Genomic DNA, 27,691 nt, shown 5'->3' with positions numbered 1-27,691 from the left:
TCAATGTTTTGAGTTTAAACAGTTGGTATCACGCGTGTGGACAGTTTGGCATTTTGTGATGTGAGATTTTTCATAAAAGTTTTTATTATGGTCGTAATAGAAATAGCAATAAGTGTAAAAAGTGGATATTTAGTGCGGTAAATATGGAAGAGGGACCTAGTTTGCGTAATTCGTGACCGAGATGATTAAAGAAAAGCACGAGAAGGGCTCAGATAGCGTGAAAGAAGAGTCCGTAAGCGCCAATAAGGAGCCACTGCCAGGAACTAACAGCATAGAAGTACAAATAAAAAAAGAAGACGATGTGGCGACCAAGAAGGAGCCCTCGGCTACGGCAGCGGTGCCGATTACGAAAAACGGTGGTCTTGTGGGTTCCACAAACACAGGCTCTATACAAACTACTCCTGATCTCAAAACAGAAGCCCCTAGTGAAGATCCTGTCACCACTGCAGTCTCAGAGACAGTGTCCCTTAAACAAGAAGATAGTGTAGTAGGTAATGATCCCCTAGGCGATCCTTTTGGTTTAGGATTAGGCCCTCCTGGCCCACCTACAACTAGTTCAGGTCATCCACCACAATCCCAACCAGAAAGTGTACAGGCTTTAGGAAGTAATGTGATAAATAAACAGTCTAGTTCAATGGAAGTTCAGTACATGCAACAACAAAGCCAAATTTTTGTGTTTTCCACAGTGCTAGCCAACACAGGGGCTGATGAAGTGTTGCAGGGACATTATTCTTCAATTATAGGTATTTGGTTTTGTTTATTTACATTTCACATCTAAATAAATCAAAATATATACAGAGTAACCAAGTATAAAATATTAAAAAGTTGCTGGTATGATACCATTTTTACTTATTTATTAAAACTTTGTATACTAAAGGTAAGTTATAAGAAGTAAACACAAAAAAATTTAGAGCACAATGCAAGAAATAAATTTAGGAAAAAACTAAAAATTTAAGATTAATACATAATATTTGATGAATACCAAAAAACCAAGAAAGCAATTATGCATAACAATTAAAATGGAACCATGCTTCATTGTTTTTATGAGAAAACCTCTGAGAGAAAAGTGTTTTAACTTCATTATGAGATTTCATAGCAAGCTGAGAAAATCCTTACGTTAAAATCTGTTTCATGATAACTAGGAGTATCACGATAAAAAGACAAAGGTACTAGTCTAAAAGTATTGACATGAATATAAGCATATCCATCAATTTGTTAAAATACTGTATAAATAAATGACTGCGATTTTAGAGCCTTTTAAATTTAAGAAAATATCTGTGTCTACGGAAATTGTTTGTTTTATTAAGTTTGTTTTATTTCTTTTCAGGTCTAAGTGACTAAAGACCAAGATTTCATGTTTCAGTTCTACTTTAATTATTTTAACATTATAACACAACTAGTAACCTGGATAACCTGGTGGCGCAAAATTGAAATTAGTGATTTTTTATTGTATTGCAGGTTGAATGCAAGGGCAGGTGTTGATTACTGTAGTTTCACCTTCTATTTATAGAAATGCATATATTCGAAAATTATTTAGTTTTTTTAGAGCAAAGCGTTAATAAATGTAAATACCTATAAGATTACATATGTTAGTGAGAGGTCAGGTAACCCAGAGGACTCTTCATGTGATTAATGGATAAGAAAAAAAATACCAATAAGTTTAATAATCTTTATATTTGTTTCTCCAACTTATTGTGGCATACACATTAGAATTTGAATTACAGAGATATCTATTTATTAAAAAAAAAAATCATGGGATTAATATTTATAAATGGTAAGACATTTTCAAATTACATTTGGAAATAACTATTAAAACTTTCACTATTTTATGAAAACTATTGTTATTAACACTATTTTATTATTTTCTTGTATACCTTATATAGTATCTGAGGAAATTGTGGCAGCTCTAATTAAGTGATATTAAATTGATTTTTCATATTAGAATTCATCTAAATATGGTAACAGTCCCAAAACTGTTCAAATCTGGGGCAAATTTGGATGGCCACTCGAAGTGCAGTTTTGTTTTGCCTTGCAAACCAATCTTTCACAAACTTGGATGTCTGTTTTGTATCATTGTTCATAACCATTGCAATGACTTACCTTTTTCTGCTTTTTATATTCCAAAACCTCTTTGATTTGAAACTGATCCCTGCACCTGAGTGTTTGGCTTGAGAATTTTCTTACATATTTCCTGCAATCAGATCCAACAAACAGATCTGCATCGAGTAGACTACTGGTGTCTTCTGCTCCTAGTTGTCAAATTTTTCTCCAAGGTTTCTTTTTTAATTTACCTGGTTTTAAGTTCTTCTGGGATCAAGTCTTGATATACTTAAACTACTTTTATATTATTTGCATTATATAATTTTGTCAAAATATTTTCAGACTTTTCTCCTCATTCTAAATAGCACTACAAATAATTTTTTTTGCTTTAAATTGAAATGAAGAATGATCATGTCTTGGAGATAATTAGTGAAGTAGTGAAAAATAAAGTGGTAACTATTAACTTTAGAGTTTTCATATCTGTTTGATTGTTTCTAGGCAAAAATGCCTCAACAAAACATGCATAACAAAACAATACATAACATAACATAACAAAATTTCTGGTTAAATATATGTTCGGTGGCACATAATTATTTTAGCAATATTTAAAAGGCTTTTGAAAAATTTACTATTAAAATTCCATACTTTGATAGAAAGTTTCTATACATTTTTCAATACTATATATACATAGCATGTCCCTTGAGGTAATGGAAAACATTTTTAAAGTATTTACATCGGGTAAGGTGGGGAACCAGGAAAGGCTATTACATTTAAAAAAGTATCTCTCAATAAGGAAGCATTTGTGAATATATTCATAGGCCAGTTTTTATTTAAATTTATCTGAAGCTTTTGACATAATGAAGGTTCCATATTGTGAATATACAGTATTAGAAAATCTATATATCTTCCTATAAGATAAAGAGACGTATATTTAGAGGCACTTGACAATTTTAAATAGCATAAAAGCTTTATTGGTAACATTAGGTTTACAAATTAAAGTGAGGATAGAATATGATAATGTCATTTATTGAATGAGTTCTTAAAATGGTATTACCATTTAACATGAAATAATTGTGGAGAATATGGTATTGAATATTGATTACATAAACAACTTGAGCCTGAACATAATAACAAAAATAACATCATTCATCTTAGAAGTTGAGTGTTAAAAAAAGTATAAACTCTAAAATGCAACTTCTAAGTAAAAAGACAATGAGAGCTACATAGTCTTAACTCTAAAATATAAAATACATATATATTTGAAGATAAAATGGCATAGTCAGATTATTCAGGGAAAGCTGGGTCGTATGATAGATTTAGGTTATCTTTATGAGAGAACACTGAGTCAAAGTGCAGAGAGATTATTGTCATGATTTGCAGATATTGAACAAAAATGCTTGGGTCCAGGTCTAGAAAAATAAAATTAAATGATTCTTAGGCATTAACATTCCTCAGAAGACAATTCTAGATAGAAGAACAAACTGATAATAGTTTTTTTAAATTAGAGAAAGTTTATTTCAGCTTGGATTATTTATTATATATTTTAAAAGGCTACATTTTTTCACCAAAATGTAGTGAGGTAATTATTGAAGCTAAAAGTCACGTTCTGAACACCCGAAAACTAAAAATCTTTATGAAAACAATGCTTCACACAGGAGGTGAAAGATCTAAGAGATTTTTCAGTTCTTTGTTACTTAAGCTTCAATTGCGCATCTCTTTTTGCAGTAGTTTTTTATGTTTCTTAATTTATTTCATGGCAATAAAAATATCTGTTAACCAAGTAGTCGAAAATTACCTGCATATTATTAAGATTAATGTAAGAACCTAACATAATTTAAGTGAAATATTTTTTATAATAAAATGGTACTATTAATGAAATGCTTGTGCGTCATTGTAGTTCAGTATTTTCTTTTTTATCTTGTACTGTAATATTGAATGATTGAAGTAGATATTTGTATGAATTTTATTGTATGAACACTGAAATTTTTGAATAATTTAGATACTTTATATAAATTTAATATAATAATATCTAGATAACAATAAGGTTAATCTTATTTTAATTTTAGCATACCATTGTGCACAACCTGGAACTAAGAAGTATCTAGAAAAGAATCCACTAAAAGTAACCCAATTTAATAGGCAGCACCCAGTGCAATGGCTGAATAATTTTGCTATGATGAAGAACAAAGGCTGTACAAGGAGTCCAAGCTTGGGTCCAAAAGCTCCTCCTATAGAAAACTTCTTAGGGCCTGAAACACTTGAGGATATGGTTGGTCTAGGTGATACTGATGCACATTGGGACCAGAAAAGCAACCATCAGCTTGAAGGTAATAAATAAAATTATTAATGATTTCGTAATTATTAATGATTTCGATCTTGTGTATCCTCTCAGGTTTGGAGGGAGCAGTCACTAATGGTTTACCGGACATGGGACCTGACATGGATTCTTGTAGCCCTTCTTTATTAAATGTTCAGCCCAAATTACAGGGTGTTCAAGTGCCTGATGAAAACCTAACCCCTCAGCAAAGACAGCATAGGGAAGAACGACTTGCTAGTATTCGAAAAATGCAGCAGATGTTGTTTCCTGAAAGTCAAACTGAAGGTGCTGCGGGGCATCAAGAAGGAATGTCGGGCATTTCGCCCGGGGGCGCCGCGCCATTAGGGCCCGGATCTGGCGTTGCGCCCCCTGGTCAACCACCTGTTACAGCACAAATGGAGTGGCAAAAACTTCAAAGTCAGTTTTTTGATGATCGAACAAAAATTAAGCCTCAGCAACCCCCTCCATCTACAGCAAGCAACCCCAGTTGCAGTGGTAGTGGTGGCCCTTTAGTTCCTGTTGGACCAGTTAGTGGGTCTGGTCAGCCACCTACTTCCCAAAGCACCCGGGCGGGTCCTAGTTTAGGACCGCGCCTTCAGGGTCCACCTCCACCATATCATCAAACTCAGCGCTCTGCAAGCGTTCCCATTGCGTTACAGAGTCCTAACCCCACATCTCCCAATAATCCCACCTCAAATTTATCGCTCCCATCACCTCGAACTTCTTCAGCTTTAAATTCACCTGCGGATCCTAACCGACCGTTTGGTCTTACCAGACATATGAGCACAGGACAAAGCCCTACTTCACAAGACTCCCCCTCAGCACCGCGTTTGAATCATAGTAATCCCAGTACACCTTTATCTTCCCATTTATCGCCAAGTGTAACGAGCAGTAGTACAGAACCTTCATCAACTTCAACACATCAATCTTCAGGTAAGTGTCATTTAGTTTCTTTGCATTTATGTTCTGTTGTATTCTAAAAGAAATTACTTCAACTTAAAAGGGATGATAGGCTAGAATATCTTATTATTGAGATGATTTTTGAAAAATTATTCTAATGGGTGAAATGAAATATTGGTAAATCAGACAAAAACGTAAATAGTTAAATAAGACCATTTAATTATTATATATTTTTAGTAGATGGCATGTTTGGACGAACACTCCAGTCAATGGCACAGCAAAAACAACAAATTAACACGTCGACGACCTCCTCGTGTTCAACTTTGTCCGCGACGGGAGCTGTAAAAGAGCCTAACCTAATGCCCGTGCCGTCGCCGCAGCAGATACAATACCTCAATACTTTTGAAGGCCAAGAATTAATTATTCAGAAGCAGCCCAATACAAGCCTTAAGGATGGCAATATTATTTCTCCACCGTAAGTAGTATTAATCTCTATTATATATCTTATCTACCTAATTCCTAAGTAGAAATAATGTTTAAGTGTAGTAATTAATGCCAAATATTTTATATCGCCATAATAATTATATATATGTTTGCTTTAGTGTTTTATCTACAAGCTTAGATAGTGGGTTTCCCGGTAACACACCAGATCTTCCACATTCAAGGGTATCAGGGCCCAATACCCCCACCTCAATGGACACTCGGTTTCCGCCAACACCTGGTGTTTCTACTGAGGGCTGCCGTTTTCAGATACCTTCACCTCATACACCCACGGCCACTTCATCATGTAGTAAGTATTTTTTTATTTACTGCTGTTTAAATTTTACTTTGTATTAGTATAACATTTTTCATTCCGCAACATTTTATTTTCTTTTGGTCACTTCTTTTTTAAAGCAAATTCAAAAAAAAAATCAAATTAACAGGTTTTAGTTATGTTTTGCGTTTTTTAGGTGAAAAGCCTCCACAAAGGATATCTGGACCCACAACCGTGACACCTGGTATGAGTCCGCAGACAGTACCGGGTCCAACATCAGACCCTCTGAAGAACGACCTCTTCCCAACGCCTAGTCCTCACATGATGGATATGCCGAGGTTTCCCGGTCCAAACGCATCTCCTGGATCTCAAAATAAAATGGGTAGTGGGTTTGGAGTAAACGTTTCACCTCAAGGAAAGCCTAACTCTTTAGACTTACCAGGATACTGTGCAGGTGGTCGAAATGATAATATACCATTGAATCCAAACTGTACAAGTTCCATGGTCGGTAATCTGAAGCAATCTCACTTTGACCCAATTTCGTCACTAGCGCAAATGAGTCAGCAATTGACAAATAGCGCAGCAAGTAATCTTAATGGTCAGCCGGGTCAAGGCCCGGTTATGATGAGCTTTGGGTCTCCCTCAATGCACATGATGGATATGAGTAGTTGTCATGGAGGTATGGGTGACATGGACGGTGGAGGGATGATGGGAATAAACGCAATGCAAGGCCCTCCTCATGGATTTCACCCAGGGTCACCAATGGGTCACATGAGGTCCCATTCTCCCAAGTTATCCGGTGCTTTCCCCAATCATTTGCCCATGCAAAGGATGATGGTTCGAGCGCCAGGTCCTGGGCCTAGCCCTTTTAATGGAGCTAATGTGCAAGTAAAGCCAAACGCGCCTAACACAATACAATACTTACCTGCTAAAGGGCAAGGAGGTGCAGCTCCCACGGGACCTCGAGGGCCCCCTAGTTTGGATTTCCTTACTCGGTTAGCGTCACCTATGAATCCCATGATGGATGCTTCCAAAATGCAATCTGGACCAGGACAGTACTTCCAAGGTGGTGGTCCGGGACCCATGCAAGGGAGTCCCATGGGTCATATGGGACATATGGAAGGTGGACCAGGAATGGGACAGGAACCACCTATGATGGGACCCATGGGAGTTCACATGGGCAACGGAACCGGTAGTCCCATGATGGGAGGGTCCGGAGGTATGGGAATGGGTTCGGGAGGTCCCGGTCCTGGAATGATGCCTATGATGCGGGGAGGACCAGCCGGGATGCGACCAATGATGAGAGTGCCGCAAATGGGATTTGGACCCGGTGGACCTGACGGAATGTTCCCTGGAGGTCCAATGGGACCAGGGCCAAATAATCCACAAATGTTTGTCGCAGGACCTAAAGGTAGTCCGATGGGAATGGCGCCGGACGCCTCTCAGCCACTGCCTCCCTCGATGGGTCAAGGTGGCGGCTTTAAAGGAGCGCCTTTCGTAGGACCCACTACCTCTGACCCCAATTATGCCCAGCAATACCACAATTTTCAACAACAGCTATATGCTACTAACACTCGTAGTCAAATGGGCGGAGTCGCCCAAAATATGGGACCTGGTCCGGGACCTCCGCCGCACATGCAGCATTTGCCATAATAAACTAGAGAGTATAGGATATTTTTAATTTTAAGTGTTGGACTTGCTTTGTCCTTTTTTATGACGGAGGTTTCACTATTGCTCATTAATTTGTTTCTATCCATCTGTTATTCGTTTTATTGTACATTTTATGAGTAAGCATTAATTAAAATAACAATAAAATTCTATATTATATATTCGTGTGGTTACTTCTTTCTTGCGTTGTTATGTTAAAAAGATGTTAAATTCAAATCCCTTTATGATACGGATCTAAATACCTGTAAATTACAACAAAAACAAAGAAGGGATCTGAAAAAAAATAAGAAAGTTCTTAGAAATAACCACTGAGAATTGAACGTAAAAGAGTTACATTAAATATACAATCCTTTTCCGTTTAAAACCTGGAAAGGTTAAACGTCTGGTAATAATTTCTTAATTGTTTTTCAACGAACGGGTACATAAAATCGCTGGAAAGACTGATTTCAATTATAAAAAACTGACATTAAATTAATATTATTACTTGAGGTAATATATTATTACTGCTTTAAACCGACACTCGGTGAAAAAAAACTAAAACTCACGCCGTGAAAAAAACTTTGGGTAATTTTAAAATTCAGTGAGGAGGTATTTTGACAAACAATACAAGTCGACTGCCGGTTTGACTGGAAGCCATAACTACTTTGTTTTTTTTTTAAATTAAACAATGATACTTTTTCTTTTTTGAACACCTCGAACAAAATTAAAGAGTACATATTTTACAGAGTACATATTTGAATAACACCAAATTTGAATCTGAACAAGTTTATATGATTTCTTGGTTCTTAAAAGCTTTGAAAATAACGAGAAGAGTCTACTCGGAGTCCAAAATACTGTGTATAGCATCCACTTCCCTAACACAAATATGACCAGGTACTTCAAATTTCTTTACAGGGGTGATTTTATTTTCTTATTTTACGATACGCATGAATCTAACAGTTATTCCAACATTCGATCTTTGTTTTTTGGTTTACAGTAAAAGATACACAACCTTCATCTATACCATAGGCATAGTATCCCATAGAGGACATAGTATGTATATTTATTGGTCCGCATATTTGCAAAATTGAGTCACATAGAATAAGATATGTAGCTTCGTCATATTTACAATCTTACAGAGTTTTTCTCTACGTTGCAGCGAACTGACGAAGTCCGATTGTGTGTGTATGAATATATTTTGTTTTTTTTTATGGGATCTACTTATATTGCACTCGTTGTTCTAGACTACAATATTATAGCCAAAATTCTATGGCAAGTTTTCAAGCGAAAGTTCAAATCAAAAACGAAAGCAGAATCAGTTCAAAAACGATTTAGTCTTTTGTGTAAACAGTTATGTCATAACTTAATCAGTTTTCCGAAGTTCATTTCAGCAGCAGTTTGTCAAACATGCGACAAATTTTCTCGCAGTCCCAATAACTATCCATTTGTTCTGGGAGTAGGAGAAGAGAACCGCTTTGCATTTTTCCATCATATCAGCTGCACAATGTCTAACACGGGGAAAAAATTCGTGATAGGCTGATTTTAATTTTATTCCAAAGTCGTTTGCTAATATCAGATAATAATCGATGGCTCATTTTAAATCGAGAAGTTCTTCATAATATTCTGCTAATAAGGGGAGCAGAGGAAAAAATATGGTAAGTACTTGCCAATAGATGTGCGTGCTTACTGGTTTTTTCAGAAAAGACCAATGACCAATACAAATGAAAAAAGAAACTAATCATCAACAGGCAACATTGAGCATTGAGCAAAAACTTTTATTATTAATATTATTATTATTATTAGATTTCAAGCCAAACGGCAATCGCACTCCCGCCTGGGGAAGGGGGTATCGTTCACTTATCCCCGAAGGAGGAAGCTCTGATCAGGGGCGGATCCAAGGTAAAATTTTAGGGGGAGGGAGAAAATAAAATGTGTTTATTGGTAATAATGTGTCATTGCAAAATAATGTTTTATTTTATGTATAACTACTAACAGCAATATTATACATTAAAATTGAAGCGATGTCTGCCCATTTTAGAAAATCTTTCCATCACTTTATCTAAAGTTACCTCAATATCATAATTAATATTTAGAAGAGCTAATCTATTCAATCTTTTTTGCAGCCACGTAGTTCTGAGCCAGGTTTTGATTCGGCGCAAAGAAGAAAAAGAACATTTCAGCGCTTGCATTTGTGGCTGGCAATGTACAAAGTATGCAGAGTAAAGTATAGATGTTTGGATAAATATTTTTGCACCTATTGCAAGAACTTTTAGAGGAGAGGGGGGAACTCTCTCCCCCAGTTCTCCTCGTGGATCCGCCCCTGGCTCTAATTATGTTAGATCAGAGTCCATTCCATGTCATCTGACTCTTTTTTACCTTTATTAATAAATAATAAATAACTTAGACTAAAAGTACATGATATATTTTTTAAACTAGTTCATGTTATCTGCATTTCCAATGAACTTTCTAACGATTCGAGATGTGCATTAGCTTATAAATGCTTTTTTTTTTTGGTTGAGCAGTTTCATGTTTTCGATCAGGCTCTTTGACATTACTCATGTTGTTGACACAATAATTGGAACTGTCCGCACTTCTCTCGAAAGCTCGAAGTTAGCAACAGAATCAGAAACGAAAATCAAATTTTTATAGTCGCTCAGATAAGTTCTGCACGCAATATATTTTTTCGATGTGTAAGGATTAAATCTGATTTTAAACTTCTAAAATAAAGTTAAGAGAAAAACTATAATTATATATAGAGAAAAGGGGTGTAGATTTTTTTGCAGCATAAAAGATAAATAAATAACATAATTATAAAAATCACAGTAATTGTTAAAAATGTTGTTATACCTACCCTCAAACTTGTGTAACAACATTATTATTAATTACCACGATTTTTAAACATATTTAGGGGTGGCTTAATCCCCTGAAAAAATGTGTGTCTCTGAGATATATGGTGTTTTTTATAATGTTTAATTTATAAATCGAATTTGAAGGTGTTACTGTGATTTTTTTAATTATTTATTATTTTACAAGCATTTAGCTTTTATGCTGCAAAAAAATCAAATGTACACCCCTTTTCTCTATATTTAATTATAGTTTTACTCTTAACTTTATTTTAGAAGTTTAAATTCAGATTTAATCCTTAAAAATAGAAAAAAATATATTGCGTGCAGAATTTATCTGGACAACTGTAAAAATATGATTTTCGTTTCTGATTCTGTTGCTAACTTCCACTACATCCATTGTCTTCCTATCTGGTGTTCTAGATCCCTGTACTTCACAATCTTTTCATTATGTTTCGCCCCTAGGTTGTTATTATTAGAAATAGCTACATCAATAAGAGTTGTCTTCCTAGAAATTTTATCGATTAGTAAGCCTAGCTTGAAAGTGCATAAATTATGAACCTTTCTGAGCTAAAACCGATTAGCCTAGCCCAAAAGTGTGGTCGGCTGTTTAAGGTCGGGCTTATTGTTACTTACATGTCGAGGTAGCGAGTTCAATATGCATATAATAAGGACCAGAAAACCTTACAAATGTAATATTGCTAATTAGCTTGGCAAAAAGATTTAAAAAAAGTGTCCTTTATTCATCATCATGTCCCTAAACTTAAAGTTTAGGGACAGCTAATTTTTGCACTGCATTAATTTCTAGGTTATTAATTTTTTTTTTTAGATTTTGAACCAGTTCTCATATCAACAAAAATTACGAAGGAGCCCTCAAAGTAGGAAGTTTTCATCGAAACATCTCAAAAATCATCGCGTCGATGTGATGAAAGAGATTTTCTCCCATTTATAAATTTAGGGGCAGCACACCCTTGCGTAGACGTTGTAGTCAAATCATTAAAATCAAATTTATTTGTCTTCCTGAAATTAACAATTATGTGGTTAGGTGCTACCGTTTTTTATTCTTTTACGAGATTACAAGACAGTTTTACCACGAACCAAAACTCTTTATTTTTACTTTCGACACGTGTTTCGCTAACGATGATGTAATGATAACTAATGATGTAACTAACTAGTGTATAAGGAGATTTGTAACTAGCTTTAGTTTAGTTTTGATCTTCTGCCGAAGATGCCAACGTCTTTAGCGAAACAAGTGTCTTGAGTAAAACTTAAAAAAAAGTACAAATACAAAAAATGTAAATACAAATTTATTTGAGGTATAATTGATTTTTTTATATACGTATATAAGAGCTAAGCTTTTATTCTTTTAAATATGAAAACAAAGATAACTCCTATTCATTAGTAGTAGTAATAATAAAAGGATAGTGTCCGGCGGGTAGGCTTAAAATTTCCTTTCTGCCAACCCCTGAAACCCCGCCATCACCACTGACCACCCTCTCCAGTTTCCCTAAGCAGGTTACCTGTCCTCCTAATGAAGGAGAGCAGGCCTTCCCAGGTTCCTCTAATTACTCTCGTGGCAGGAATGGAGCACCCATGGTTTCTCTCCTGATCCTAACCCATCCTTCGCATTCTCCTATAAAATGATATCGATAAAATGATGGACACACCCGCGGCACAGAGGGCTGGGACCACGCCTAAGATTTGCAGATGTCGGTTCAGTCTGCAATGACCTGTTAGGACTCCGGTCAGGTGTGCTATAATCACTCTATGCCGGGACAGCAGCCACACTATACTAGCTTTAGTTGGATTTGATAGCAGTTTTTTGGCCTGTTCGCAACCGCTGTTCCTATTCCAGTTTTTCCTGCGCTTTTGCAATGCTCAGTCTAAAATATGGGAACCCCTATTCATTAAATAAAACTTCTAACTTAATCGGTAAAAACATTTCGGTAGTTAAATCTATTACCATTTTCTAGGGTACTGAAAATTAAAATTAAATATAGAAAATACATGGCTTCAATATCTCCTTATTAAATAAAAAAAAAAACATTTTTTAATTTCGTATCCAGCGGCGTGAAGTGTGTAAATGTCTTAGGATAGCATAATGTAGCTAAGAACCGACCTATAAATTAGATATATCTAGATATTAAAAATAAGATAACATTAAAAAAAATTCATAATTTGCATAAAGGATAAAGTATATTTTTAAATCAATTATCAGAGTAGTTAGAAATATGCGATACGTAATAATGGCAAATCAAATACAATATAAAAATTATAACTGGCTGCATGGTTAAATGCCACATGCCAACAAAAAAATAATAACTTCGTATGATTACCATTAGAGCCTAAAACTTCTTAGCAACTATTATATATTGCAACAGTGATTATACCATTTAACTTTAATTCAATAGTAGTATCGAGTATCAAATCTGAGACCTCATTATATCTCCAAGATATTTTTACGAATATTTTTAAGAATTTATGCCAGTAGATTAGATTATTACTTACATTAAATTTTGAGATTTCTTTAGGACAGTCTATAATAGTCTAAAACGTATCGCAATATGGCAATATTAAAAATTCTATCAGTGTAGCTGACTATTTGCGCAACCTTAGGCTTATCAGCTTTGGATTAAGAAGTGCTGGGCTAACCCTCTTTTAAAAAAATTGGTCAGACTCGGTGTGCATTGGCTTTGTATAGTGTCACCGAGCTCTACTGGATAGTACGAGTAAAAATCGGCACAACAAGAAAATCGTAAAACTCTGTAGAAATTAGAGAACAATTTTTTTAATAATTTTTTCATATTTTGCTATAATATTATAAAATTTCTAATACGTAATATAAAAATCTTCATAACATATCCGCAAGATTTTTTTGACAATCATTGAAAAATATATTTTTTTAAACTTCTCAATTGGGGGTGTGGCACTAAAGCTAAAAATAACCAAAATATATTGATTTTCGTAATTATCTAAAATAAATGCGAGGAAGTATTTTCAATGCTGTATTTTTGGATTTTTAGTTCGTCATGACATGCCTTAAATTCCTTTATGGTAGATACGCCATTTATAATCCCTGTCCAAGTTAGTTTATTATCGGAATTTCAAGCAAGAAATATCTGCGGAAATTAACTAATTTATAACCTTCTCGGATTTGTTTGCAAACTTCCACCTATTTTTTTACGCAAATATAGTTATCAAGAATTTAATCGTAATTGTAAAATCATTTCATGGAAATTTAACATTAATGTAATAGTAGTATATAATATATAGTTGTGCGTTAGTGTATAATAGCTGTGAAAAACACTCTTATAGATCGAGGGTCTTAGTGAGACATAAAAAGAAAGCAAAATATAAAATACTAGTTCAGTTTTCTGTCATGTTCTCTATAAAAATCCATTTTCAGATATTAATAGTATGTGGTAGTAAATGTCAATATATATACCACTTTTTTTAATTTTCGTTATAAAAATTTAAAAAATCAAAATACACGAACCACTTCTTCTATTATCTATTGCAATATCTTAATTCTTCTTCTATTGTTTCGCTAAATTCAGATGGCAGGTCAAATATAAAGATGTAATTATTGGCAATAAGATAGTTGTAGTAGACAGTATTGACATCACCCATTTGTAACAACTCTTCACCAAATGTTTATTGTAATAATTATTATATTATCTATGGGCTGGGCTTCTTCCATAGTCCCGATTCCCGAAGACTTATGATTCTCACCCCAAAATACAAATTAGTATTGCCTTACCTTGCATTAGTCTGTAGACTGTACAAGACATTTACTTCTTTGGTACTTTTTTCTGAGACTATTTTGTTGACACCAAATAATTTTTCTCTTTTCATATCGGATAGTTTCAGGTTTCTTACTGTTTAATACGGAAAGTTAATTATTATTTTTTGGTTCCTGATTGACGGAATATCTCAACTATTGCCGCAATTCCTTGAAGCCCTGTATACCTAGTTTAACTGTGGTCAACCATCCGCATTAATTGTTTAAACCTATAAAGAAAAACAATTATTTCTTATGTGATATATTTTTCTATCCGATTGTTTTTTGGAAATGTAATATTTTTTTTGCTTACTTTATCATTAATCATTTTTTAAATTTTATTTGATATGCTAGTTATATTTATAGGTTTATAATAAAAAAAATCGTTTTACGTTACAAAAATATAGTTTTTTTTTTAAACTTTTCTAACGGATACTTTGCACTCTAATCGTACATATTGCTGGTATAAAGATTATCTTGTTTATAACTAGCAAAACCAAAATGCCTCCGAAAGAAATATTAATCAATTTTATATTTAGTTAAATTTAGTTTCTTATTCGTGTCTTAATAAGAAAATAATATTTATTTTTTATAAATTACATAATAACATTACATAATATGAAAAAATTGATAATCCCCTAAACTTGCAAGAAAACTTATGACCTAACTAGTTTTATTCTTCTTCATCGTTAATGATGATGCTGAGCTAAAGACTTGAATTAAAGAGACTGCAAAAGAATTATTAAGTGATAAGGAATTTACGGAAAAGTTATTGGCAAAGTGAACTTGTTTGTGGACAGAATATGTGTATTTAACAATAATTATGTCTTATTATATTAATTGAAATATTGACATTATGTAATAATTAAGAGCTAAACTCGGGAGTGTGCAGTAGGTGAAAAAATTTTACAATATGAGCTTTTACGACAAGTAGAGATATTTATTTTTACTGCATTTATTTTACAACTATTTAAATTTTGCGCCAATATTCCAAAATTAACTTCACTGAACTGAAAACTGACAACTATCGGCACTGCAGCGCTTTATATACTCAGCAGAATGCTGTTCCGGAACATTCCCGCTAACCTTCGACACGTCGTGAGGTGTACCACACCACTTGTGTCACCGAAATGAAAAAGAATCAGCTGGTTTCTCGTTGTTTATAATATCGTTACACCCCCTCCCTAAGTTCATTTCGTCCCTAAATTATTCCAAAGATTGTAGATGTCGATATCGGGTTCGATTATCGCTAAAAGGGTCCTCTTGAAGCAATCAACGGTTTTCTCCAGAGAACGACGTTAAGGAGTATAACAGTACACCAGAATTTGCACGCCTGTAGACTACTTCTCACATCCTGCGAATCATACTTTAGTCCAGGGTATCCGCGAGTCCGCATCGGGCTTGGGAATTGCTAGGGTCCTCCGATTCGCGGCAGGCAACTCCTCCTTTGGAGAACTCGAAGCGTCTCAAACGTTCTTATAGGTTTCTATGTGACGCTAGTTTGATAACCAGGTAGATCTTTCTACCAGTCTCTTCATCAGTTACCTTGAATGCTTGCCCGATTCTAAAATTGGACCGATGCAGCTCTTGAAACTTTCTACCGAAAACCTTAGGTATTTCTCCAGACATTTGTTAATCCTCTAAGACATTTGTATAGCCACACAATGAGCCAGAGTATACTCAGTTGGTGTTGTAAACAGGTCTTGCTGCACTTCACGGGTCACGACGTATCGACCCTTTCGGCAACTAGAATAATGAACCATGAATTTATCGAATGTGAATTCTGATTGGATATGCTGTAGCTCAGCGTCTTCATGGTTTTCATAATAAAGAGCTAGTCGATTGAAGTAAATGACTCGAGCTTTAACTCCCGGCGGCTTTTGTCTTATGTAAAGAAAATTGTATGGTATCCCAAGATGTTTAAAGCTCTCAGTGACAAACCCTTCCGCCTGTTGGGTCATAAAGCCAAACCAAGTCACCGCTGTTGGTCAGCAAAAATGAAAAAAAACTTAAAAAACTTATCCAAGTCTCTTCGGTGGCTAGAGACTACTTTAGCCAAATACCGATTATTGGTACTATTCATTCGTCCACCAAGCTATCTGACTGCGGGTATAATGCAGTAGTTTTCGTTTTCCTGATTACAAGCATTTTACAAATATTCTGGAACAAGGTGAATTCAAAATTTCTCCTTCATCTAAATATAAATTCAAAGGTACACCAAATTCGCAGATCGCAAATTAGTAAAAGCTTTCTGGTTTGGTAGAGGGTATGCGTCAATCGGTTTGCTGCCACTTATAGCCACGTCAATAGCTTTTGCGCATTTTTCCGCATCAAAAGACCTTCTTCCAAAAGTAGGGAGTTTCATTGTGCGTAAAATGACTTGACATTTGGAGAATACTTTTTAACTTCTTCCCAAGTTGGCTTTTTCCCTTCTTTTATTCAGGTCAGAACTATCTGGATATTGGAATCTTTCTCTTGGTTCCTTATAAAGTCCCCATTTTGCCAAGGATTATCGACGATGATGGTTCTTAACACCTAAGCATCTTTTTCCTTTGACTCTCTCTGCTCGGTGTTTAGTGTCAAAGTCAAACTTCCGTACCTCTCTATCTATCTTACCACTTGACCTTCCGGATTTTTAAACTGAAGCAGCCATTTTAAAGCTGCATAGTCACTTCGCAGCACGAACTTTCTCCCATAGAGGTATGTACTTGTAGAAGCGTTTAATCGCTTTGACAACAGCTAGCAACTCTCGCAATAGTTGCGCTATGGCTTGGAGAGTGTCTTACTAAAATAGCCAATGACTTCCTGGATTTTGGATAACACAGCTTCCATGCCCATATTGCTAGCGTCGGTATTCAGTACAAATTTTGTTTTAGATAGGGGATAGCTCAGAATAGGTGCGCTTGTCAGAGCTTCTTTTAGGTGATTGAAGGCCTCCTGACAGTCTTAGGACCATTGAAATGTTCATTCTCCTTCCGTTCTTTGTGCTCAACTTTAGTCCACAACCTGGCAGCCTCAGGTCCATTTTTTTTGGAGTTTTAATGTAGTCAACAATCGATGTTCGTACCATATTAATGTCATTAGGGTAAACCAGGCAAGTCATCCAGGACAATACTCCTAATATTGTTTCCATCAGCCGTTCGAAAGTGGCAGAAGCATCGCATAGATGAAATAGCATTACATTATCTTGCAATAATCCAGGACCCACCATTCAATTCACCATATCCACAGCCAGGGCGTCCAAAATGGTCATCAATGACGACGAAAAGGATAGCTGTTCTTTTTAGTCAAGTTATTAAGCTGCCGGTAGTCTATGAAGAATCTGATCGAGTCTGTCTTTATTATTTACCAGTACAACCGGGGAAGATCATAGACTGCCAGAAGGTTCTATGACATATTCCTTGGCTATACTCTTAACAGTTTTATCAGCTTCCCGTCTCTTCCCGGTGATAGTCTTCGAGCTCTCTGCTGGGTGAGACGAGTAATGGCTTTCCGGTTGATGTCCATAGGTGAACGTGACGTTTATTTCATTATGGATATTTACTCGATCCCTTCGCTGTTCGTAGACAGCATTTTGATCTGCATAATTTGAATCTTAGCTACAGATTTCGAATTTAAGAGCGTCTACTAGCTTAGGTGAATGTGCTTACATTATGAGTTATAGTAAGGCTTAGCTCATTTCACCATCGCGAAGTCCATCTAGGAATACTTGGCCTTCCAAACGTTTCATGATCCTTCCCTGGACATCTGGATATGCCAGTCAAACCAAACGTGAGATATAATGTAAGGGCTTGCCTTCTCTTTGGATGACCAACTGTTTGCTTTTGCAGTTGCTTCAAACTGATAGTGATAAATATTCCAATATAAAGTATCATCAAATTGAGGCGGTTTGAGACGCATCATTTCAACAGATTCCTTATTACGACAAGCTTTGCTATTTTTATATACTGATGATGTTCTACTGGACTCTGGTTAGATTTGCCGCAGCTCAGCGTCTTTGTCGTTTTCATAGTAGGCAGCCAGTTCGTTAAAGTAAATGACTCGAGCTTTTACTTGCGGCTGCTTCTGTACTCTGTTAAGAACGTCGTTGATGAACTTTGTACGGCTCATCCTAGAATATTTGAAGTTTCGGTGCCAAACCGTTTTGTCTGTTAGAGTCGTAAAGTCAAACCAAGTCACCGTTATTGTATCTCTGGTTTTTGGCATTGACATCATATGCATCCTTCATCCGACCGCTGAAATCTTGAAAGGAAAGACATACTTGAGTCTAAATGACAATTATTCTTCTACGCAGCTCACTGACGTCCTCCCCGGCATCATCGGTTCCTGGCGGACCAAACTTTAGATCGCTATTCGAGCCGGAGACTGCGCTGTGCTTTCATGGATTGCCGATCGATAAGCCAACAGGAACAAATGAATAAAGCTATCTCAGTCTTTTTGACACTAGTTTGGCCAAATACCGATCAATTGTTCATTCGTTCCACCATGTCATCTAATCACAGAAGTATTACTCCTCGTTTTCTTGATTCCAAGCGTCTTACAGATGATTTGGAACAGGCTGAATTCAAAATATCGTCCTTGCTCTGAATGTAGTAGGACACCAAATCGGGAGATCTATTCTTTCATTAAGGCGTCGATGATAGTGGAAGCTTCCTGGGTTGATAGAGGGTATGCTCCAATCCATTTACTACAGTAGTTCACCACGACCACGATGTACATACTTATTCCCTGCTTCTGGTTCAGGAAACAGACGGACCATTATTTGCCGCTCATACAACGCATTTCCTGGACCAGTCTGTTACGTCTGCCTTACTATTAACCCAGTAAAATGTTTCTCTCACTTTTCCCGGGGTCTTTGTTACTCAACATGCTCTCATACTTTCATGGATTTTCTATAGCAAGTCCGACAATTAGGCACAACGATTTTTCTTATTTCCTCTTCCCTCATAGTCAACCATTTTCCGCCGCAAGAGTAAATTTTTTACAATTACTGAGTTCCATTGTGCCCAATAAAACTTAACATTGGGAGCTTGGCTTATGATGACATAATGTGGCAACTTTTTTGTACGTTTGTCATTCTTTGTGCGTTATGGCATCAGCAGTCCAAGGACAAATTACATACAGTTATATAGCATTTATAAACCTTTTTCTACTCATCAATCAGGAAATCCTTGGATTTTTGTGTCCATTGGTACCGCTTTGATGTCATAGTAGGCGAAATCGCGAAATTTCGCACTTCTTTGCGAAACTTCAAAGTTTTTGCGAGAAGTTTTAATGGCATTTTTCGATTCTGAATGCAAATATTGCCGATTTTTCAATCACTTTCCTCTGTTGTGTTATTGTAACGACCGCCCGCGTTCCTTTTTGTTTTGCTCTCAGATCTCTCACCAAGAACTACTTTTTGTTTTATATGTTATACAGAACTTCAAGAAACCTTAAAAATTCGTGCTATTTGTTATTGTGACATGTTTTGTGCTTCCAGCATGCCGCAAATCCGACCAACTGTTATTGTCGACCAATCAGACACTTTTCCCATTCTGAACTTGTTTTTTTCACATAATAGCCTCAAAATGTGTAAATATATACTTTAATATGTTCTGTCAACAATAAACCCACCTGATGGAACTGAAAAGAGTTAAATATGTTCAACTATGTAAAATTATGAAATAGCACTGTCAAACTGAAACTTTTTCTTAGGTTTTATGTCATTTCTGCGAAAATCAGTGTGACAATCGAGTGTTTCCAAAATGATAAAGAGTTCCCGTAATATCTAAAAACTCAAGTTCTACCAACATATCACTAAAAAGGTCATAATAAAAACAATAAACATATGAAAAAAGCAGATTTGCAGTATGGATCTAATAATATAGGAAAGGACTATAATGCTAAGTAATAATTATATTTAATGTAATGTTTTATTTTAATAGTTAACGTAATAATAACCCATATTCTATTGTATATAATGTGAATGACCCAGAACTTAAAAAACATTGCTTTTCCTAGTTCTATTACTAAAACGAAGACTCTTTTATAAAAATAGACGCGACCTTTTGATTATGAGTGAGGCGAAATAATAATATAATTAATATATTTATTCTTGGTATCTACCGTAAATGAAATAATAGGGTGCCTGAGTCATTCGGTGTAACAAACTTTTTAACTAATTTTCTGAGAACTACTTTAAGGTCTAAGGATTAGCATTTTAATAACTCATTCCTAATGAGGTTATAAAGAAGGTTGTGGAATAAGTATGCGTCATTTATAATTTTATATGCCTTTATTGTGTAGGTTCCTATATTGTAACATTTGTATTACTACAAATATTATGGCACAAATATTTAAAAAATATATGTTGATTTTAAAATATAATCGACCAAGGTAAGATCTATATTGTTGTGACGAGTTTATATTTAGTTGCCTACTTTGTTAGCTATTATGTCACTATTTAAATAAATCTCAATTTGGAAATACTATCTCATACGCTTAATTATTGAATAGGAGAAACTAGAATTATTCACGTATTTAGAAGAAATATGAACTTCAACCTTTAACAATACCTTTCGTTAAATTAAAGTCCCATAATTCCTAAACAATGCCTCAGCTTGTAACTTGTTGATAGTGTATAAATAAATAATAACACACAACCTATTGTTACAAACCCCTGATTATATCCTTTGCATTCCCTTCTGCTAAAAAGCCTAGATAGATGGTTTAAATGTTATGAAGGTTTTGAACATGTAAAATACCAATGACATTTTACAATGTTAATTTAGCTTTAGCTTAGCAGAGTTAAATTTACGTACAGGCGAGAAAAAAATATATATAATTTTTTGCTTTTTGCTCTTATTGAATATGTATAGTTTCAGACATTAATCAGCAAAAGCCCTCAGAATGTTACCTGCATTAATATTAATTCTTTTTATTTATTTTAAGTAATTTTACTATTTTAAATGGGTGGTTGAAAATAAAAATTGAGCGCGCATTTAGCACATTCTTTAAAATTTTTTTTATTAATTTATTAATTAAATATATTAATGTTAATTAATTAACTAATTATTAATTGATTAATTTAAAATTATTTCATATTGTAATTCAGAAACACACTTCAAGAATACTCTTTTATATCAGGAACACACTCTTTTCATTGAGAACTCTTTTCATTCAAAACTTTCATCCGACTAGCGATGACTGACGAAATGCTATGAGAATATTCACTCATTCAACACCAAGGACAAAGAAGGCCACCTGAGTTATGGTCTGGCGCTAGCCGGACCATCTTCTTCATCTTCGTTGTCCGACGTCGCTGGATCGGATACATCACGTCGTTGATTCTGGTGGGTGGTGATCACATGAAATAGACCCTCCAAATCCTTCTAGAGCTTTGGCAATTTGCCCTTTGTCCTCCGTGGATTATATAACTAGACTCTGTCCCCAGGATTAGAACGAGTAGAATTCGCTTTAATGTCATAACGTTATTTCATTGTGTTACTTTCTAAGTGATGTTTATGGATGATTTTCAAAAGCTCTCGCAGATGATTCGACTTGCCCTTCAAGGGCTTCAGCCTTGTCAGGTCTTCCAGTAATTATGTCCAAAGGTAAACGGAGTTCATCACAGAAGACAACTTTTGCTGGGCTTTTTCCGGTAGACTCATAGATAGAAAAACGATATGCTATTAGGAATTATTATATTGCAGGTACAGGTATCCCAGTTAGTTTGCTTAGAGTTTACCACAATTCTCAAATAGGTTTCAAATGTGCAATTAAATCGTTCAACCATTTCATCAGACACACATCCCCCTTACATCTCAGTAAGGGGGCCCGTCATATTACTGTGACAAAATAATGACAAATAATTTATTTTATACTTAAAATACAAGATTAAAGAAATCGTAATGCTAAATATAATGACATAATGTGGTGTTTTTTACACGGCAGTCGGCACAAGAAGACCCTGGTATTAATATCGGCGCTCTCCTCTCCCAATTTCTAATTCGCCAATGAGAGCATAGATCGGCATAATATGCCCATATAAGAAATTCGTTTGTTTTGCGGTTTTCTCAGAAATTGAGGAGCGTGATCTTCTGATATTAGTGGAACGCGGGGTAAAATGATTTGTCGTTTTCAATATTGGTAAGTTGGGGCTTAACAACGAAATGCGGTTCCTTTTAAGGACCTGTGAAAATGTAAAAATATATATGTATAATGAATAAATAAATCTAATAATAATGTAAAAATTTTGAAAATGTTTTGAATTTTCAAGATTGTTTTTGCCGATGGGTCAATAACTTCAAAAGAATACTGACAGTCAAAACAAACAAATATACAAAATCTAGAAAACCTAAAGTACCAGGCTTTACAATAAAATAACGGTGTCGAAATGGGGATCTTAAACAAGATGAGAACTACTAAAAACTATACACTCTAAGTGAACATATTAAGCTAAACGCAGTAGAACCCTAGGAAATAAACTATACAAACACTATGAGAATATTTAAGGTTACATTTTCAAAACAATATTAAATTTCATATAGTAAACAATAGCAACTGAACTAATTATATAGATTTGAGAAAAACATGAAGAAATATTATCATCCAGGTCAACACAAAGCCAATACTTGCGATGGTAAGTCGTTATATCAATAAGTCTTTAAATTTAACCGGTTTTCCTAAACAAATGAGTTCCCTCTAAATATATTATTATCTATTATATTTATATATACTATTATCTTTCTAATTTTAATATATAATTTGTTATTTTATTTTAAAGAATTTAAACTATATTGTTCAGCAGCTAGTCGATTATGTCTTCACAATTTTAAATTCAATTTAACTTATTTATTTTTTGTTACAAAATATTTATAACTTCTAAATATTATTAAAAATAAACAAATTATTAAAAAAAACTTATTTTATTTTGATTGGTAATAGTGACGTCAACGTTGATTATTAGTCAATTTATTTTAACAATAATAGGGCGGTTGTAATTTTTCTGGTGATCGATTTGAATTGGTTTAACCCAGTAGGCTTACATACCATTCCCAATATGCAATTTTCCTTGGTGGTTACTGCGATGACTTGGTGATTACTGACTGTTTTCTAATGCCTCGCCGTCATGGCCAACAGATACAATGTTTGGAATAGGTATCCTTATTTTTAAGGCTTAATACGATAAAATTATAAAAATAGAGGGTGTCTGATTCAAAATGTCACTTTAGGCGGTTTCTTCAATTTTCTTTATATTCTTCTTTTTTAATCACCCTGTATTAATATTATCGAAAGTATAAAGTCTATTACAAATGCTTCTCCTCTACCAGGAATTTGACTAAAATATTATGATAAAGTTTCCTTCTAAGAAAAATAGATAATTATTGTAATGTTTGTAGTCTGCAAGCGTAATTTTGGATATAAAAACTCAAATTTCTCAATAACGGTAAGATAAAAATGTATTTAGATTCTAATGTAAATTCGAAAGTGTAATAATATTTAGGGTGTTCCGTTTAAATTAACGAAGTTGACAGCTACGTCCAATATAACCGGGAATGTCACCATCCTCAAAATATTTTAGCCGAGTTGCCCTCATCAACGTTAGTATATTGTCAAATTCTTCCTGATTATAGTTTTCCCACAATCAATCGATGCGATTCCTGGAAACTCACCCTATATTGATTATTTAGTATGTCTGCAAATTTCTTGGTTTTACTTAATGTATTTAATTCTGTTGGGATGTCAAACATTCAAGTATTTGTAGGTATTCTCAAGCATGGGTGGTATAACAAGCTAATATCTTCAATTTGCCCTTTTACTTGAAGAAGATTTTCTTGACCGTTTGGTAATTCTCAAGTCCTTGACTTAAAGGATGCTTTCTGTTGTTGATAGCATAAAGCCTTAGACGGTCTATTAAAAATTAATGACTGCTAAAGCAGATAGTTGTGGTATGTTACTTTTAATTTGTGTATTTTTATAAAGAAGCCTCATTCGAGATTTGTAACCAACCAAAAAGTAATGAAGGTTAGTATAAATGAATACCTAGCGAATCAGTCTTATTTCGCCGAATAATTTTTTTGGCTTTGCAGTTCTGCATTCAGTCACTACTTAATAATTTAATATAATAATATATATAAGTAAAAGAGTAATTGTAAGTATATAATCACTAACATCTAAATAGTTAAAATACCTCAATAACACCAAATCGGAAAAAAATAATGTAGTGTAAAAATAATAATAATAATAAAAAATTATAAAGATACAAAATATTGGGTGAGGACAAAAGGATCCATCTGAGCAACTTCGAAAAGACAAATAAGAACAAGTCAGATTGATTTTTCTTCGTGAAGCTGAAACGAAAAAATAGCCCTTTTTTAACTTTAGAATAAATTTGGTTTCTGATATAGGAATTACCATAAACATATTCACATAACTCGCATATTAACACTACTAACTAATTATTTTAAGTCACTATAACATTAATTTTTATATTTATTGAGTGACACTCTGAAAAAAAAATAACCTTCGACTACGATACTCCTACGATCAAACCCCCATCTGTAGGATTGGCTTTAGCTTTGCTACGATGGTTAATACCGGAATAAAGAGTGAGTACAAATCAAGATGAAGCTTGTCCGCATAGCAGTTAAGGTATTTTTATTAATGCCTATTTATTAAGCAGTTTTAATATTTGCAAAATATTTTGCTAACTCTGTCTGCATATTAACATTTTACAGATAGAAATGGAGGCAATGGCCCTTAATTGATTTAAAAGAAAAACTTAATGGATTTACAAAAAAAATCATGTTCGTGTACAATAGTGCCTATATGAATACTATATATGTGAGAAAATTCAAATTAGGCTTTCGAGCCCGATACACGGATGGCTAATGATCGCAGCGACAAGATCAGCCGGAGATATACAGATCGTGTTATCGTGAGCTACGTATTACCCAAAATAATGGCAACATTGCGGAATTTTTCGTTTTTATTTTTTGAACCGGGAGTCAGCAGACCTCACTTTGCTGTGTTACTGCACGTGGCATTAATAATTTTTGAGCGTTATTTTCGTGTTTTTTTCACCATGGCTGTTTATACCCCTTCCGAAAGAGTTCAACTAATTAAATGGTTTTATGGAGGCAATTCGGCAGTACAATGTAGAGATTTGTTTTCAGTGACATTTGAGAATAGACCGATTCCTTGTGCAAAAACGGTTTTAAATGTGGTTACAAATTTTGAGACATCTTTTTGTGTTTAAGATTGTAAAAAATGCCACAGAAAACGTCAAGAACCACCTGTTGAAGTGGTCCAGGATATAGAACGGCGGGAAGAAATGGTTTGCAGTACCCTAGAACTTGATTCGACATGGTCCACTAGAAGTGTTGGAGAGGAACTGGGAATGAGCAATAAAACTGTTGCTCGTATCTGGAAAAAATATGAGTACAAATGTTTCAAGTATTCAAAGGAAATATTTCCTGAAGACCAGTGGCGAAGAATGGAAGTTTGCGAAACCATGATGGAAAAGGCAAATGAAAACGAATATTTTAAAAAAATTATTTTGTTTTCTGATGAATCTTCTTTTCCATTACATGGAAACCACAATCCTTCCATTGTTCGTTATTGGTCTCAGGAAAACGTTTCGACGAGTTTTTAGTTTCGTACCCAGTATCCTCAGAAATTGAATGTTTGGGCAGGTATTTTGGGCGACAATGTTATAGGGCCATTTTTTATTAATGGCACTTTAAACGCTCAAAAGTACCTTGAGTTGCTGCAAAACCCAGTTCTTCCTGCCATTCAAATCCTACCTGATGTAGACCTGGGATCGGTTTATTTTTAGCAAGATGGCTGTCCTGCTCATAACGCGGCTAGGGTAAAAGAATTTTTAACAAATACTTTTCCTAACCGCCTTATTAGTGGGACTGGCGATATTAAATGGCCTCCTAGATCTCCAGATTTGTCTCCAAATGACTTTTATCTGTGGGGTTACCTTAAGCAGACCATTTACAAGCATGAATTTAGTAGGCCATCAAATTTAGAGGAGTTGCTAAATAAAATTGTCGAAGGTGCCAATTCCATTTTACCTGAAACTCTTTTGGAGGTGCGAAATAGCTTTTACGATAGGTTAAGTTTTTGTTTAGCGAAAGAAGGCGGTTTATTTGAGCCTTTTATTTAAAAAATGATATGTTGTTAAGTTTGTTTATTAGAGTTTTATTTCTGAATTGCTTTCCAGGCAGAAATATTGTAATATTAAAAGTAGAAGAACGTATATATGTAAGCACGGTAGAAGAAGGCTTATGTCTTAGACAGACTGGAAATGAATAAGGTGAAAAAACTAAGATTGATCCCCAGATCTACTATTGTAGACTATAATATGTGGGGAGCTGAGTTAGCAAGGCTAGGTTCTCAAGTCCACGACCATGTCTTAAAGTTTGTCTAAGTAAAAAACTAATTTTTCAGATTTTCAGGAAGGATTTTTGAAGCTTAAAGTTAACGTTATCTTAAAGAAATATTACCAGACCACCACGGGTTTAAGCAATATGATTACTTCGGACAAAACAATACGGTTTGAAGAATTTAAATCGAAATTTGATATAAACATTGAGTATTAGAAAATCTTTGGATATGTAGAACGGTTTAGATATTTACATATACAGTGCGGCTTTTAATTATCGCCTCCCCTTTTATCTTTTGAATGCGTTTATATAAAAAATTAAAATTTGGCACCCATTATTAGCAACCTAAATACTACTTTTTCATCCCTAGCTTATTTTGCAAAACTTCAAAATGGCGACGGGACGCCATTTAAAAAAGTAAAATTAAATAGAAAGGAGGGTCATGCTTGTTTCACGTCATTGTTTCAAGTAGTCCCATAAAAAAGTCCAGTCGGTGTAAGATCGGGCGACCTGGCTGGCCACTCGGTAGGCCCTCGACGACCAATCCACTGATTAGGGTAAGTATTAGTCAAATATTCTCTAACATTTCTGCTAAAGTGAGGCGGTGCCCCATCTTGGTTCTATTGCATTTTCTAACATGTTTAAGTAAAGGTCCCCTGTCAAATTTCAATTCAAATTCTAAAAACAACAACACACCTACAAACAAATTACAACCGAACAGGTGCAGTAAAGAAAATGAAAGTTAATAAAAATGCGAAAAATAGAATTTTGAAAGGCTACCATTTTGCTCTGGGGAGAAGTAATCACTTAATATTCTAGGACCATAAAGCATTCAGTGGGAGCTCTCAAATGATGTATCGCATGACCCTCCTTCCTATTCAATTTTAGTTTTTATAAAATGTAAAAGATAAGAGGGAAAAGGGGGCAATTAAGAGCCTCACTGTATACAGGGTATCCCACAATCAACGTCGCAGGCTGTGACTTTTTTTATTTTTAAATGTTAAAATTTTTATGAAAATGTATTTTTAATAG

The 27,691-nt window shown here is 34.7% G+C and overlaps 1 protein-coding gene and 1 long non-coding RNA gene across 3 annotated transcripts; both read left to right on the top strand.

Moving 5' to 3' along the window:
* Nucleotides 1-29: 29 nt before the first annotated feature.
* LOC126748780 (protein BCL9 homolog) lies at nt 30-7,840 on the top strand. Of its 2 annotated transcripts, none has more exons than XM_050458230.1 (6): nt 30-743; nt 4,107-4,367; nt 4,433-5,290; nt 5,498-5,732; nt 5,860-6,047; nt 6,208-7,840. In XM_050458230.1, the coding sequence occupies exons 1-6, from the start codon at nt 182-184 to the stop codon at nt 7,662-7,664; spliced, it is 3,561 nt and encodes a 1,186-aa protein (XP_050314187.1). In that variant the 5' UTR covers nt 30-181; the 3' UTR covers nt 7,665-7,840. The 2 variants fall into 2 exon arrangements, with proteins under 2 accessions (XP_050314187.1, XP_050314186.1); XM_050458229.1 differs by having other exon boundaries at nt 31-743; nt 5,495-5,732.
* A 1,145-nt stretch (nt 7,841-8,985) lies between these two features.
* Nucleotides 8,986-13,362, top strand: LOC126748789 (uncharacterized). The gene is made up of 3 exons (XR_007664812.1): nt 8,986-9,313; nt 9,462-9,557; nt 11,331-13,362. It is a non-coding gene; the product is annotated as an uncharacterized LOC126748789 (long non-coding RNA).
* The last annotated feature ends 14,329 nt before the right edge of the window (nt 13,363-27,691 follow it).

Source organism: Anthonomus grandis, chromosome 22 (assembly GCF_022605725.1).
Source record: "Anthonomus grandis grandis chromosome 22, icAntGran1.3, whole genome shotgun sequence".
Lineage (NCBI taxonomy): Eukaryota > Metazoa > Arthropoda > Insecta > Coleoptera > Curculionidae > Anthonomus > Anthonomus grandis.
This window is presented reverse-complemented; position numbering and strand designations above follow the sequence as displayed.

What these genes read in the sequence shown, in the direction of transcription:
- LOC126748780 (XM_050458229.1), top strand. Translation starts at nt 182, where the DNA reads ATGATTAAAGAAAAGCACGAGAAGGGCTCAGATAGCGTGAAAGAAGAG. An exon ending in TTCAACACATCAATCTTCAG is followed by an intron (nt 5,291 to 5,494) that starts GTAAGTGTCATT and finishes ATATATTTTTAG; the next exon opens with TAGATGGCATGTTTGGACGA. An exon ending in CACGGCCACTTCATCATGTA is followed by an intron (nt 6,048 to 6,207) that starts GTAAGTATTTTT and finishes TGCGTTTTTTAG; the next exon opens with GTGAAAAGCCTCCACAAAGG.